Source organism: Dysidea avara, chromosome 5, assembly GCF_963678975.1.
Source record: "Dysidea avara chromosome 5, odDysAvar1.4, whole genome shotgun sequence".
NCBI lineage: Eukaryota > Metazoa > Porifera > Demospongiae > Dictyoceratida > Dysideidae > Dysidea > Dysidea avara.
The window spans coordinates 40,396,512-40,413,633 of record NC_089276.1 but is presented as its reverse complement, the minus strand read 5'-3'; the positions used below and the strand labels follow the sequence as shown (position 1 = coordinate 40,413,633).

The 17,122-nt window shown below is 38.8% G+C and overlaps 1 protein-coding gene across 1 annotated transcript in view; it reads left to right on the top strand.

Moving 5' to 3' along the window:
- Positions 1-27: 27 nt before the first annotated feature.
- Positions 28-17,122, top strand: part of LOC136255282 (hemicentin-1-like) — a 182,945-nt gene continuing 165,850 nt past the window's right edge. The window contains exons 1-3 of the mRNA XM_066048008.1: positions 28-354; positions 7,719-8,015; positions 10,319-10,474. Of these exons, the coding sequence (XP_065904080.1) occupies positions 63-354; positions 7,719-8,015; positions 10,319-10,474 (745 nt within the window). The 5' untranslated portion in view covers positions 28-62. The remainder of the gene's footprint in view (positions 355-7,718; positions 8,016-10,318; positions 10,475-17,122) is intronic.

Below are 17,122 nucleotides of genomic sequence, written 5' to 3'. Positions count from 1 at the left end.
GTGTATAATTAGTTGAAATCTGTATTCTAGGAGTTGGAGTGTATATAGACAGTCCATTTGAAATGATAGACAATAACAGTTTAGTACAGTGTTCAATGATGACCTGTCAGTATTATTGTGGATCTGGTAGTCTTGTGGATGTTAACTCTCAATGGTCCTATAATAACGTAATAGTATCAACTGATACAGCCAATAGTGTGTATCAGATGGCTAGTGACTTTGTTGTTGATGGTGAAGGAGTTAATCTGACAGTGTTATCAACTCAGTCACCTAATGAAGGAGTGTACACATGTAATATTAGTGATGTTGATGGGAACACTCAGATGTTGAGCATTGATGTGTTTGTCACTGCTGGTAAGTTATCAGTCTGTTAAGTACTACAAGTAGAGGGAATTTAAGTTGTATTAGGAATCATAAAAGTGGTAAATAGCTAAAAGTAGTGACATGCAGATATACTAATGTAATCAAAAACAGCCAAGCTGTAAAAAAAAGGTGCGCCCCCTCAAAGGCTATGGTGAAAAAAGATGTGAAATCCAAGGTGGCAGCCAAGAAATGGTTGTGATGGTAGGTTAATGATAAATACTTTAATAACAACAATTGATGTGAATTTGTGTTTCGGCACCAAATTCACCTGAATTGTTGTTATTAAAATTTTTACCATAAACCTACCATCACAGCCATTTCTTGGCCGCCACCTTGGATTTCACATCTTTTTTCACCATAGCCTTTTTAGAGGCCGCACCTTTTTTTACAGCTTGGCTGTTTTTGATTAGATATCACTTCTTTTGTATTTGTATACCCCAAAGTTGGCCTATGGCCGGCTTTGGGTTTTTTTAAACCTATCCTTTTTCTTTACCACAGGAAGAATAAAAAGACAAAGCAGATTTTTAATATTTCAACTGTTTTTGACTATCAGTAATTGTACAAATTATTACATATATTTATTACATGTCTATTATTCCCTACTGGATAACTTGTTCGCAGCTGATCTCTCTACTAAGGGACTTGAAATGTAGCTGAACTCTCTACAGGGTGATTTGCTTGTAGCTGAACTCTACACAGGATTCTCTCTAGAGAGTGAATTTTTCTAGCTGATCTCTTACAGGGTGATTTGTTTGTAGCTGAACTCTCTACAGGGTGATTTGTTTCTGCTGATCTCTCTACAGTGTGATTTGTTTGCGGTTGAACTCTCTACAGGGTGATTTGCTTGTAGCTGAACTCTCTACAGGGTGATTTGTTTGTAGCTGAACTCTCCACAAGGTGACTTCTCCTACTACAGGGTGACTTGTATCTATAGCTGAACTATTTACAGGATGATCTGTTTGTAACTGAAATCTCTACAGGGTGATTTATTTGTAGCTGAACTCTCTACAGGATGACTTGTTTCTAGCTGATCTCTCTATAAGGTAACTTGTTTCTAGCTGAACTCTCTACAGAGTAGGTTCTTTGTAGCTGAACTCTTTACAAGGTGACTTCTTCTAGCTGATCTCTCTATAGGGTGACCTGATGTCTCTGCAGGGTGACTTTTATCTTGCTGAAAAACTCTATACAAGGTGATTTGTTTGTTATCAAAACTATCTACAGGATGATTTGTTTATACCTGAAATTTCTACAGGGTGATTTGTTTGTAGCTGAACTCTCTGAAAGGTGATCTGATCTCTCTACAGGGGGTGATTTGTTTGTAACTGATATCTCTACAGGTAGATTTGTTTGTAAGTGAACTCTCTGCAAGGTGATTTGTTTATAGCTGATTTCTCTACAGGGTAATTTGTTTGTAGCTTAACTCTCTACAAGGTGATTTGTTTGTAGCTGAACTCTCTACAGGGTGATGTGTTTCTAGCTGATCTCTCTACAAGGTGATTTGTTTGTAGCTGAACTCTCTACAGGGTGATGTGTTTCTAGCTGATCTCTCTACAAGGTGATTTGTTTGTAGCTGAACTCTCTACAGGGTGATGTGTTTCTAGCTGATCTCTCTACAGGGTGATTTTTTTCTAGCTGATCTCTCTACAGGGTGATTTTTTTGTAGCTGAATTCTCTACAGGGTGATTTGATTGTAGCTGATCTCTCTACAGTGGGTGATTTGTTTGTAACTGAAGCCTCTACAGGTTGATTTGTTTGTAGCTGAAGTCTCTACAAGGTGACTTGTTTGTAGCTGATCTCTCTACAGGGTGATTTGTTTGTAGCTGAACTCTCTACAGGGTAGTTTCTTTGTAGCTGAACTCTCTCCACAGTGACTTGATTGTAGCTGAATTCTCTAGAGAGTGTAACCGAACTCTCTACAGGGTGCATGACTTGTTTATAGCTGAGCTCTTTTCAGTGTGACTTGTAATGTTCTGAATCACTACAGCGATATATTTGTAGCTGAACTCTCTATAGGGTGACTTGCTTCTTGCTGAACTGTCTATAAGATTAACTGCTTGCAGCTGAACTCCCTACAGAATAACTTGCAATGTAATAGAATTCTATAATGGAGTAAATAAATTAGCTGAATGCTCTATTAGGGTGACTGTTGTATTAGAGTATCTCGATCTCACATTTGCTACACGGAGTTGGCTTTTGAATCATAACTCAGTGGTTTGCAATCTGATTCTTCTGTACTACTGCAAGGACTTTCTAAGAAGATTATTCCAGCTATACACCGATTTTCAGCTCATTACTTTAAGTGGTTTGCCTAGTAGGCATGAAAACTAATACTTTTTTATTCATAAAAATCGGTCACATAATTGTGACACAGGTTGGGTTTTGTGTCATATCTCCATGGTCTTTATCTTGATTCCTTTCAAACCACCAAAAGGCACTCCTACGATGGTTACTCCATCTACATAGCAATTTTCAACTCATTCCATGCAGCGGTTTACCCTGTAGGCGTGACAACAAATCGATCTTGTTTTACGCGAATAGTTGGTCGTAAATCCTGAACCATTTATTGGATTTGCACCAAATTTGATACTAGGATTCGCCTTTGGGCTACCTTTCTGTGTGCCAAATTTCAAGGTGATCGTAGTATGCATTTGCGTTTTATAGCAATTTTTGCAAGTGTGCGAAAGCACGAAGAAGAAGAAAAAAACGAAGAAGAAAAATTGAAACTTTGGCAGCTTGTATCTTGGAAATGGCTGGAGTGATTTCCTTCAAATTTGGCTTGTAGACTCCCCTTGTTGGCGGGCAACTCTGTAGCAAATTTGGTTCCAAGGGATCACCAAGATACAAAGGTGTGAAAATGACGTTTTCTTTCTTCCTGTCAATATACTCACACTGTGGCGCGCCGGCTTCTTGGGCCGCACGACACACTATCGTGTGTCTTGATAAGCATTTAATCCCAGTACTTCAGTCTATTAACCACGAATTGAATGTCCATCCTCCCACCTGTCTTGTTTCATAACTTTTAGCTGTTCCCTTGTTTTGCTACTTTTAAACCAGGCACACTACCACAGCCGTCTGAATGCTGGTTGAGGGTGCATGCCTGATTTGCTGAAATTAGTTTTACAAAAGCCGTGTGTCAGTATGTCTGTCCAATGCCTAAACAAGCTTTGAGGTACAGAAAGTAAACCGTCATTCAGTGGATAGTGTAATTCGCCATTTATGGAACAGATATCAACAAGCGCTTATATTTCATCACCACAGCAACATACAGACTTCGGTTTGAACTATTCAACAGACCGGCCCCTGGTCTCTTTGGGCACCAAGTGGTAAGTAAATTACACCAACACACTGAGAGTTATAGACTAAACCACAAACCTCATCGTTTGCCATATCTCTAACACAGGTATGTATTATTGAACAGCAGTACTTCACTCAATGACCAATTTTCGAACAGTTGCACATTCCAGTGAATTACTCACTAGGGAATTACCCTGCCACTTTGAGGTTTGTATGGGATATCCAACTACTGGATAACAATCTGTGACTGAAATTTTACGGAGATTGAATGCGCCGTTCACGAGTTATTCAAGTTTGTGCTACCGTTTTGGTCATAACTTGAAGCCTACTGGCTTGATTTACTTAAAACTTGGGACTCAGGATGAACAAAGATCACGCCATCGAATGGTCCAAACTTGAAGTATGTGCGTTGTTGTGGTGAGAAGTTACAGGCATTTGTTAAAATAATTGTGATTTTGTTCGCTTCGTGCCACTACGTATCCACTAGAGCCTCTGGAGTGCTTTACCAATAGAAACTACGAAAAGAAACTATTGTAAATGTTGTATTGTTGGCTGTTACAGCTCAGTAAGTCTTGAGGGGTGCAACACCTTTGCAAATCTGTACACGATTTGACATCATTTCGTGATTTGAAACCTGATTTGTGATTTAAAATTGGATTTGTGATTTGCAACTTGATTTGAAACTTTACGCGAGATTGCCGTAGTGTGATTTGTGATGTTATTACTGTGTTCTGAAGGACAGTAGCTCATGATTAAAACTAGTATTGTATCACTGTGAGCTTGTATTGTTTAGAAATATGTTTTCGAGAGTAGTTTTCAAGCAGTTTGATTATTTACATGGGCAAAACCACTTGAGATTTTGTTGATTTGTGATTTGGTAGCTAAAGGGCATACGTGATTTAGAGAGGTGTCACACCCCCTGGTAAGTCTTTAGTTAGCCTTTATCCGCTTTCATCTGTTGTTTAACTCGCTTGGTGTATTAAGTTTGATAATATGTGACTGAATCTGCGAAAACCGTTCTTATCGCCCAAGACAGGAAGTTTGATTTTTTTTACAGAAACACAAAGCTTAATGAATGTGCTATCAAATTTCACTGTCACAGTTGACCAGAGTAAAGTGGTCTGCTTTTGCTGGCTGCTTTTTTCAAGCACAGTGGCTAGCCGTATGAGTGGTCTGGAGTCTTGATGGAACCCTGGCCAACCAGAAGATGGTTGTGTGTGGCTGTACAGCTCCGTGGTGTTGGACAATGACCGTGCTGTAAATTTCCTTTCATTTTAGCCAGTTGTGAGCCCCGAACTGCCCATACCTTGGCCTAATTCATCCCAACACGTTCCTATTCAATTTTTGAACACCATCTTTCCCGCCTTCCAGGGCCCCCGCCTCCCACCCTTCTGGAGCTCGCCTGATACAGACAACCTTGGTTTATAAACTATCTAAAATGGCGGGAAACTTGGCTGTTGGCTACTTCATCAGTGGATGATCTGGAAGGTAAGAAATTGCTGTGAAACGTGTGAAAATTTGGTATGCGTAGCTTTCACCACTGGCCAGCTACAACACTGAATATTTAAAACCAACATTTCTCGATACTTTTAAATGGGCGATAAGACCGGTTTTCCCAGAGCCAGTCACATATGTACTAGGCAATTTACACTTAAAGCTGTTTTACATACTACATACGTATTTTGAAAGTTACCTTTCCATTTTCATTGTGTTTACTTGAAAAGGGTGTTTCCGGTCGCTGAAACCAGTTTAGTAAGGGCTAGCCTACATGTCATTGCAGGTGTATAATGACTGAAATACACTGTAATAGGCTGGTAAGCTTGGCAACTGGTACAGTTAGGAAATTGAAAACTGTAACTGAAAAACTGAAATTGGTCAAAACTTGTAAAATTGCTACTTGTGCTCACCTCTTTACAAAGACCACCTCATTTTGATGACCACATTAATTAGATTCCAAATAATATATTATACTTTATTACCTCATCAATTACGTCTGAGGTATTAAAGGCTACCTTTATATTTTTATTATTACAACCACTTTGTTGTAGTGACCACTTCAAAATATCCCAGAAAAGCTGTGGTATATTTCATGATCTGATGTACATACAGCGTCATCTACTGAGACTAGAATTTCTTGTCATTAATGAATTAATGTGTGATACAGTAATCTGATTAATCGAGACACCAATATAATTATGACTTGGTTTTACTGAGGTCTTAACTTGACATATATCATTCAGAGGAGATACGACACACTCACATGAGCTTATAGGATTTGTACAGAGCAATTAATAATCAACTTTAGGAGGGTTTAATTAAAAACTAGGTACTAATTGAAAGCTTTTCTTATGCGTAATTTAATGGTGCAGTGAACCCCAGTGGTTTGATATTAAAGAAATGAGGCTAGTTTCTGGGTGATGTTTTGGACTAGGGGAGAAAGCTCACAATTCCAGTACAACAGTGGTATGATGTCGCTGCAGGATGTTCTGGCTATAGTAAGAAGTATTGCAGGCCACTTTAAGCATTCAGTACTCACCTATTGTTAAAATAAATGAATGTCTTGATATATCAAAGCATAAATTGCAGCAAGATAAACTAACGCAAGGGAACTTGACGCTGTTTTAGGATCATAGAAATGAAAACAAGTTGATGTTGTGCTACTTCTAAAAGCCAGGTGCCTGTGCAGTTAGTACTATCTGTTTCCAGCAATTAATCAATTTTAAGCTTTATATAAAATGCTTTTATTAATTTAATTAGAGGATTAGCAACTATTGTAATTTAATGTAATTCATAATTCATGAATTATTTTGTAATTCAGTATCTACCTCACTATGCACTACTAAGGAAGCGTAGTTCCAACAAACTTCTTTAACCACAAATTATGCACTGAAGTATCTTCTCAACTTATGATGTGTCTATCATGTTTTCTCGCACAAATTGTTTGATATAGCCTCAAGGTGGCCCTTCATTGTTGTTCAATTGCATGTCCCCTTTCATTTCAAAGAAATTCATTATTCCTGGTAGCCTACAAGGTTAGATATGCCATATTTGGCACTTACCTATAACCTAATCTGCAAAACCTGATACATTTTGAATTCCTGTTTATTAACTATTAATAATCTACATGTAATTATCCAAGTCTGGCAAAGTTTCAGCCTCATATGCCAATAACTTTGTGAGCTACAGCCCTACAAAGTAGCAACAACAGAAAGATTAATGTACGTACATACACAGCAAGTATAAGGAAAATAAATTACAAGTGCTGGCTGTAACTTATAACCAGAATGACACGCAGAGATGAAATTCGTACCATCATATTTGCTATGAATAGGGGAATCGATGACTGCTTAAAGTTGTCCTTGTATCACCTTCAAAATTAGTGAACATTGATTGCATGTAAACAAATTTCGATTGGATGTAAACAAATGCTGGTAACTTGCATGTCTATGGGTCTACTGCAACAAAACAAAGATTTTCAAGCTTCTCTTGAGAAGGCAAATAAGATGATATCTGGGCTTTATTGTTAGTCCCTTTCTTCACTAAGAACAAAACATTCACAAAAGTACAAAATGCTTAGCAAGTATTTCACCTATGCTTTATACTGTAAATTTAGGCTTGCACGATTGTGTCGGTTTTTTGCAGATCCGGTCACGTATTGCATAACCCATTGTGAAAGGCATTCTTAATGTATTCAGTAATTCACTTCACCCATATTTCTAGCTGGTGCTGTACAAGTGCGGGTTTGGACAGAGGAAGTAACAAACATACACGTACATACATACATGCACATTTTTGGTAAAAAAATTTGGAAACCATGTGCACACCCACAGCTGGCCTTCATGAAGTTATGGGCACATAGCTGGTTTAATAATGGATACTTAAATGGTTGCAAAATGTGTTCTTATTGCAGAGACTTTATTACTGTCATTCCTACTTATACATTCTTCATAACTGTAGCTACAGAATGTTGTAATTGTTTTTTGTTTGTTTAATAGATCTAATCTTTTCTCTCTTTTACTGTTAATAACACTATATGATATGTGTATGTCTCCTTTCTACAGTTACACCAATTTTGGTCAGGTCACTAAGTGGTACTATGTCAGTGCAAAATTCTGGTAGTGTAGTTCTCACTTGTGAGGGTAGAGCTGCTCCTACTCCTGATATAACATGGATGAGAGATGGAGTAATGTTAACTGATGGTGGTAACAATAACATCACAACTAACATAGTAACTGATAATCAACGTAACAGAGTGTCCACATTAACTGTGTCCTCCTTTACTATGTCAGCCGAGGGTAACTACACTTGTACTGTTAGTAACACTGCTGGATCTGTTGTGAGTAGTGGAGTAGACCTGAGTAAGTATTGTTGTGTTGTACACAGTTGTGATGTAGGCACATGTAACTACTGGCTCTGAAAACCAGTTTTACATTATATAGCCTTCAAAATTTCTATGTTTGATCTATCACTACCCGTATGTTTGATCCATTAGCTTAAACCAATAGGGCAATAGGGGTGTGTAATGACTACACTGAAACTAAATTTAAATTTATAACTGATTTACAGGGCTATTCAATCCATGTATTTAGAACAGAGCTGATCACGCATTTGTAGATAATTTAGTCCTGAAATATTACCAATGAATGTAACAAGTATAAAAGGAAAAATTAGGAATTTTAAGTTCAATTAGGGGTCATAGAAAAAAGTAGGGAAACAAGGGAGATTACCTACACCTGCAGATATACTAGTGAACATTTTAATCCCTTATATCCGTAACTGAATTTTCAGCCCAATACACAGTGTTACAAACGAAGTAGAAGTGCCTCTGCAATTAATTCAGTCACCATGGAAAATATGAACGATTCCCATTTACCACAAAAGTAGGGAAGCCAAGCATCGCGCTACCGCAAATTTACACCTTGGGTAGTCAGCAAAAAGTGGGGCACAAAGGAGGACAAAGGTAAGCCCATGATGTGTGCATTTTATTACGCACTGAAGTATGCCAAGAGGCACATCTTGAGACAAAGCAATGTCGAACAGTGAAAAAATTAAGCCTGTAGCCTTAGCCATTATCAAGTATGCTTGTCTGAAGGAATCAGGCATTTAGTCAGTAAAAAATTCCATTGAATATTTTTTTAAATTGTAGCTATCTATTGGAAGCATTTATAGTCATACTGAAGGTACTTTTGGGCTTGGTTATACCTAACCAATACTGCCAAGGTGCCAGGATGGTATTGTGAAGCTGGTTTTTGGATGATATTTTTTGACCAGAAAAGCTCCAAACCTCCATGATCTCTAATATTATATAGTTATACAATGGGCATGAGTGCTCTGCCTGATATAAACGCACGAGCCTGAGGGCTGTCAGTCCCGAAGGCAAGTGCGTTTATACGAGCAGAGCACAAGTGCACATTGTATAACTGTTATGTATCACTCACCTAATAGGTGGGGAGAATCTCATAAAACATCTGTAACCCTTATAAAGGCCAAGTTTCTAACATCAATTGTGGGTAACCAAGCCGAACGTTGCGGTGACATTCCCTCTACAGTACTGCAGCCACCTGAGATATTGAAAGCTAGTACGCTATGGGTTATATCACTAACCTGCATTTGCTGTTCGACTCTCATCATGTAGTGTTCAGCATGCCAGCGTGATCACTCAATCGCCATATAGACTAAGCACTAGACTAATCACCATAGTGATTCTCTCAAGTGAAAAAAAGCAGCTAATAGACGGTTTAACCTGGGCTAAGATGGCACCAGACTGGTAAGGTGTATAAGTATGTTTATATATATGTAGACTAGAGTTGTGGCCATTGCGTTGGCTTTTTCGATTGCCATTTGCTGCTTGGTAAACATTATACGTATTGGTGATGTTATGGCCCACCATAGACCTTTACATGTCAGGCTATAAAAGAATTTGAGTGATTTGTGAGGTGTCTTTCCACCTATTAGGTGAGGTGTCGTAGTGGTCTCGGCTGCCAGCACTTGTACATTACTGCACAAAACCGCAGCCAGTGTAATATCTGTATAGCACTGCGGTCAGTGCATTATAACTTATAATGCACTCATTGTGGTCTGCAAAACCACAACCAGTACATTATAAGTTATAATATACTCGCTGCGGTCAGCAAGAGTGCCATATACAAATTATGGCACTGGCGGGGCCTTTGAACTGTCCACGCAGAGTGGTACATACAGTACTACCATACTGTATGACATTACTTTTGCAGGCATATAGTAACATGTAATTTACTGTACAAATATGACGCATTATTAAAAAGATAATGGTATTTTACTGGATGCTGCATGAGAAACAGGTAGGGTAGAGTGATAGTGTACAGGGAGTACTCTTTATGCCAAAATGTTACAACAAAGTTTGGTTTTGCAAAATGGTGAACAACACCAGAAAAACATGCGTCACCTCTAGATGTGAGCTGGGAACTAGTGTTTAGCAAGCTAGCGTTACTTTAAAGCTTGTACGAATTTAAAGTACTACTTTCTAGACTGACAGTAATAACTCATTTTGCTTTCTTGTGATAGTATTATGTAAACATTCAATGAGTTAACCATAAATCAGTCATGTATATAAACCACTTAATTATTTTATTTGTCATTAGTCACAATGTTATTTCAATTTTGTTTAATTCTCTTTCACCAGCACTACCCCAACGTACATGTTATCCAGTGATGGGATGTGATGATAATACATTATCTAACGGTCTGATGACAACTGTTGCTACTACAGATGATGATTGTTGTAGTCAACCTAACGTGATCAGTGTACTACAAGCTGCTGATACTACTTGTGTTCTGTGTAAGTTTAGATGATGTGTATAGCACAGTGTACAAATGATTTTTTTCTTGTTCCACCAATATTTAGATGGGTCTTGAATCTGAGCTTATATACACACACACATATATATATATATTAGGGTTGAGACGAAGTATTCGAATAATCAGAAGCTTTGAAGCTGACAGAGGCTTTGGATCTGCCAATGCCCATTCGAATATTCGCATGCTTATATATATGCATGCGCACTGCTTACAATGCATCCTTTTGTTTAGGAAAAAAATGGCGTCAGACAATAAGGACGGTGCAGTTGGAAATAAAATAGTTTCAGATGTGTGGAAGTTTTACACGAAACTTCACGACCGTAGAAAAGCCGTATGCACTATTTGTAAGAAAGAATTAGCCTATTTAGGCGGTATAACAAACCTCCAAAATCACCTCGCATTGAAGCACTTGACGCTTTACTGTCCGGACAATGAGATGACCACGACAGAGAACAGGAAGACATCTACCCTTGATGGATTTGTAAGACCTGCAAAATGCAGTGAAGCACGTGCAAAGAATATAAGCGACCGAGTGACTAATATGATTGTTCAAGACCTACGCCCCATTCGAACTGCTGAATGTGATGGTTTTCGTAACTTGATGAAGTACTTGGACCCGGGGTATGTCTTATCAAGTAGAAAACAATTTACCGCTGATATCAACCTTAAACACGCAACTTACAAAAATCATCTGAAAGAAAATCTACGTGAGGAAGCAGTGTTTATATCGTTAACTACAGATATATGGACAAGCATCGCCACAGAAAGTTACATCACTGTAACAGCACATTACGTTGATAACAACTGGATGCTACAAGCTTTTGTATTGGAAACCTTACCTTTCCCAGAGCGGCACACAGGGATAAACATTGCACAAAAGTTGAAAGAAATGGTGGGAAAATGGGAGATTTTGGATACTGTCAGGATGGTTAGTCATGACCAGGGTTCCAACATGAAGGCTGCCATGGAAATTTTGCATAATGAACTAAACTGCCATAACTTACATTGTACTGCTCACTGCCTTCAACTCTGTATTCTAGCTGGATTTAAAATTAACTCCATTGACAGGCTACTTGCTGCTGCAAAAAAGATAGTTACACACTTTCACCACAGTGTGGTAGCTTCCAAAGCTCTTAAACAGAAACAAATTGAAATGAACATGCCTGGTAAAAGTTAATCAACAGTTGTGTCACTCGATGAAACTGATATCAGATGTTAGATCGCCTGTTGAAACTCTGGTGGCCTATAACTGCTGTTCTTTCCGATAGTAAGGTAACAAAACCCAGTGATAGGTACTTGGATTTAAAATCTGAGCAATGGAAACTAGTCGAAGAATTAGTAGAGGTTTTAAGAAAACTTTAGTACTGCAACAACTTTTTTGAGTTATGAGGAGAATGTGTCAATGTCAGCTGCGTTTCCAATATTACATGGTATCATTGACCAGTTAGTGCCAGACGTGTCAGATTCTGGTGTAATCAAGCAATTCAAAGAAATTGTATCATCAGAGATTTCCGAGAGGTTTGAACTCAATTCTCTTCATGCTGCACACCCAATGTTACTGACAGCTATTATTGACCCTAGATTTAAAAATCTCACCTTAGGTAGATACACAGAAAGTGAACAAGACTCCCTAAAGAAAGGAATCATAGAGCTGATGGAGATGTATAAAGTGTATGAAGAGCATGAGCATGGTTCACAAACTTCACATGAGCCTTCTCCATCTGATGTAAAGCGACCAAGAGATTGACTGCTGTAGTGAAACTCCTTGGTGAGGAAGCAGCAGTGGCAGAACCCTCCCTCAGCTCAGAGTTGTTGACTGAATCTCCTCCACCTAGATGAGACAATCCACTTGTTTGGTGGCAATTGAATGCTGGTCGCTTTAAAGTTGTGTCATATGTGGCTAGACAACTACTGTGCATACCGACTACTACCACCTCTTCAGAAAGAGTATTCTCTACGGCAGGTTTGACAGTCACAAAGTTAAGAAGTAATTTAAAACCAAAAAATATTGATGCATTAATTTTTTTGAACAAAAACTTATCCAAGTTATCAATACATTAACTATTCAACTTTTATAATTTACTATTTTGTATGAAATATTCAAACTGTTCTTTCATCAAGTGTTTTTGTATGAACTATTCAACTGTTTTTTTAATATATATATTATTAACTGTTTTGTATTAACTATTAAGTGTCTTCATATTATACTTATATGACCATACTGATGCAGTTGTCATAAAAGCTTCTGTTTGATACAGTAACACTCTTAAATAAACTTGCATCCTGCAGATTTCAGAAGTCCTGTAATTGATCAAGACACACGGTAGTGTGTCGTGCGGCCCAAGAAGCCGGCGCGTAACACCCGTGAGTATATTGACAGGAAGAAAGAAAACGCAATTTTAGCACCTCCGTAGCTCTGTGCTTCCTTGATGAAACAAGACGATTTTTGCTGTGGACATTCCCTCCAACTGCAGCACTCCACATTCCAAATTTGAGCGAAATCGCTTCGTGCGTTCCCGAGATATGCGACTTCAAAAATTGGCTCAGTTTCTTCGTGTTTTTTTTCTTCTTATTTTTCTTTTTCTTGTCGCACACTTACAAAAACTGCTATAAAACGCGAACGCGTTATCCGATTGCCTTGAAATTTGGCACACAGAAGGGGGATATAAAGGCGCATCTCGGTACCAACTTTGGCTGGAATACGATAAACAGGCAAAGAGTTATGAGCGATTATTTACAAAAAATAACACCAATATGTTGTCACGCCTACAGGGTAAACCGCGTATGGGAAGAAGCTGAAAATCGGTGGGTGAATAGGTTAACTATTGAACCTCAAACCTTTTGTGGTTTGAAAGAAATCGAGCTAAAAACCAGGAAGATACAACGAAAAAACCAACAGTGTGTAACAATTACGCAATCGAGATCAGCTAATAAAAAAACGACTGCTTGCCACGCCTACCAGATTAACCGCTTAGGGTAATGCTTTGAAAATCGTTGTACAGATGGAGTAATCATCTTAGAAAGGCTCATCAATGGTGTAGAAGAATAAGACTTAAAGCCACGGAGTTATAACACGAAATCCAACTTGGTGTGGCAAGTGCGAGATCGAGATACTCTAATAGAGCAGTCATCCTAATAGAGCAGTCACCCTGAAGAGAATTCAAGAGATCAGCTAGAAATAAGAAACCTGTATAGAGATCAGCTACACAAAAGTCACCCTGTAGAGAGATCAGCTAGAAGAAGTTACCTTGTAGGGAGTTCATGCAACTATGAAAAGAGATAGTTCAGCTAGAAAAAATCACCTTGTATTGTTCAGCTACAAAGAAACCACCATGTAGAGAGTTGAGCTACAAACAAATCGCCCTGTGGAGAGATCAATAGAAGAAGTTACCTTGCAAAGAGTTCAGCTACAAAGAAACCATCATGTAGAGAGTTCAGCTACAAACAAATCTCCCTGTAGAGAGATTAGCTAGAAGAAGTTACCTTGTAGAGAGTTCAGCTACAAAGAAACCATCATGTAGAGAGTTCAGCTACAAACAAATCTCCCTGTAGAGAGATCAGCTAGAAGAAGTTACCTTGTAGAGAGTTCGGTTTCAAACAAATCACACTGTAGAAAGATCAGCTAGAAGAGGTCACCTTGTAGAGAGTTCAGTTACAAAAAAAAACACCATGTAGAGAGCTCAGCTACAAACTAGTGACCTTGTAGAGACATCAGCTAGAAGAAGGTACCTTGTAGAGAGTTCAGCTACAAAGAAACCATTCTTTAAAGAGCTTAGCTGCAAACAAATCACCTGTAAAGAATTCAGCTACAAATAAATCACCCTGTAGAAAGATGAGCTAGAAAAAGTTACCTTGTAGAGAGTTCAGTTACAAAGAAACCACCATGTAGAGAATTCAGCTACAAACTAGTGACCCTGTAAAGACATCGGCTAGAAGAAGTTACCTTGAGAGAGTTCAGCTACAAAGAAACCATTATTTAAAGAGCTCAGCTGCAAACAAATCTCCCTGTAGAGAGATCAGCTAGAAGAAGTTACCTTGTAGATCGTTCAGCTACAAACAAATCACCCTGTAGAGAGATCAGTTAGAAGAAGTTACCTTGTAGAGAGTTCAGCTACAAAGAAACCACCATGTAGAGAGTTCAGCTGCAAAGAAATCACCCTGTATAAAATTCTGCCACGAACAAATTGCCCTGTAGAAAGATCAGTTAGAAGAAGTTACCTTGTAGAGAGTTCAGCTACAAAGAAACCATTCTGTAAAGAGCTCAGCTGCAAACAAATCACCTGTACAGAATTCAGCTACAAACAAATCACCCTGTAGAGAGATCAGCTAGAAGAAATTACTTAGTAGAGAGTTTAGCTACAAAGAAACCACCATGTAGAGAATTCAGCTGCAAACAAATCACCCTGTAGAAAATACAGCCACAAACAAATTGCCCTGTAGAAAGATCAGTTAGAAGAAGTTACCTTTTAGAGAGTTCAGCTACAAAGAAACCACCCTGTAGAGAGATCAGCTAGAAGAAGTTACCTTGTAGATCGTTCAGCTACAAACAAATCACCCTGTAGAGAGATCAGCTAGAAGAAGTTACCTTGTAGAGAGTTCAGCTACAAAGAAACCACCATGTAGAGAGTTCAGCTGCAAAGAAATCACCCTGTAGAAAATTCTGCCAAAAACAAATTGCCCTGTAGAAAGATCAGTTAGAAGAAGTTACCTTTTAGAGAGTTCAGCTACAAAGAAACCATTCTGTAAAGAGCTCAGCTGCAAACAAATCACCTGTACAGAATTCAGCTACAAACAAATCACCCTGTAGAGAGATCAGCTAGAAGAAATTACCTTGCAGATAGTTCAGCTACAAACAAATCTCCCTGTAGAGAGATCAGCTAGAAGAAATTACCTTGTAGAGAGTTCAGCTACAAACAAATCTCCCTGTAGAGAGATCAGCTAGAAGAAATTACCTTGTAGAGAGTTCAGCTACAAAGAAACCATTTTGTAAAGAGCTCAGCTGCAAACACATCGCCTGTACAGAATTCGGCTACCAACAAATCACCCTGTAGAGAGATCAGCTAGAAGAAGTTACCTTGTAGATAGTTCAGCTACAAACAAATCTCCCTGTAGAGAGATCAGCTAGAAGAAATTGCCTTTATAGAGAGTTCAGCTACAAAGAAACCATCATGTGGAGAGTTCAGCTGCAAAGAAATCACCACTGCCCAAATTTCAAGGCAATAGCTCTTTCCAATCTGAAGTTATCAATTGTCAAAGTTGGCAAATTGGATGTGTGTGGAAGGCCCCTTTTTGCAAATCCGGTCACATGTGTATTATATATATAATTTGTACATTTACTGATAAAATATTTAAAGTATATCTACTTCATCTTTACTTCTTCCTGTAGTAAAGAAAAAAAACATAGGTTAAAAAAGTCCCAAAGCTGGCCATAGGCCGGCTTTGGGGTATACAAATACAAAAAGAAATGAAACTAATCCAAAACAGCCAAGCTGTAAAAAAAGTGTGCGGCCCTCAGAAAGGCTATGGTGAAAAAAGATGTGAAATCCAAGGTGGCGGCCAAGAAATGGCTGTGATGGTAGGTTAATGGTAAAAATTTTAATAACGACAATTCAGGTGAATTTTTGTGCCGCTTCACAAAATTTACCTGAATTGTCATTATTAAAATTTTTACCATTAACCTACCATCACAGCCATTTCTTGGCCGCCACCTTGGATTTCACATCTTTTTTCACCATAGCCTTTCTGAGGGCCGCACACTTTTTTTACAGCTTGGCTGTTTTGGATTAGATACAAGTTTAACAGCAGGTTAAACAGGGTTAACTAGAAGGACGAGCTTGCCTGGATTGTCATACTAGTCATACAGGTTTTGACCCAACCCCCCCTAGCGCATTCCAATAATTTAGGCGCATATTTCAAAGAGGTCTATTAGGGGGGCAGCTGAACTATCCACTGCCACATCCTGGTAAGACAGGTGCTAGAAGGAGTCAAAGACTGTATCAGGAGCCACAACCTATCCTGCTCTCAGACAACCAAAGAAGCAAAGACACATAGCTGCCCAAAGCATGATGTGATCCCAGTCCTGGCTGCCATCCCATGTTGTGCGAATCCTTCTCAAAATATCCAGAGTAATCAGGAGGCAAGGTCTGGATGGGAGGCCAGCTTGAAGATGCTTCATACCCCTGATGACTAACTCCAGCCTAGGCATTGAGCTTATTTGAGTTTCCCCCAAGACCATAAAATATCTGCAGGTGCCGGACTGCTGACAGGTAGGACTTGGCTGTCTGGTCTTCTAGTTTTAAGAATGCCACAAATTGGGGTAGGTTAAAACAGTGGACCAGGGGACCCATGGAAATCCAACTCTGCTTGGAATTTTATACACTTCACAGTATTCTATACTTGTACTAGGTACCTTTGCAAGTAGTCTTGCATGGCCAATCCACTTTTTCTCCCCTCGCTGCGTATATAGTCACATGATGTTTACACCAATTAGAAATAAGCGCCTCTAAAAAGTGTCTGAAGCTGATTGCATTTATAGGCCACTCCCTGCCTGCTGCACAGTAAGCATACTAGTCTATTATGCCGCCTAGCTACTAGAGTAGTTTAGGAACATTGTGCAAATGTATCATGA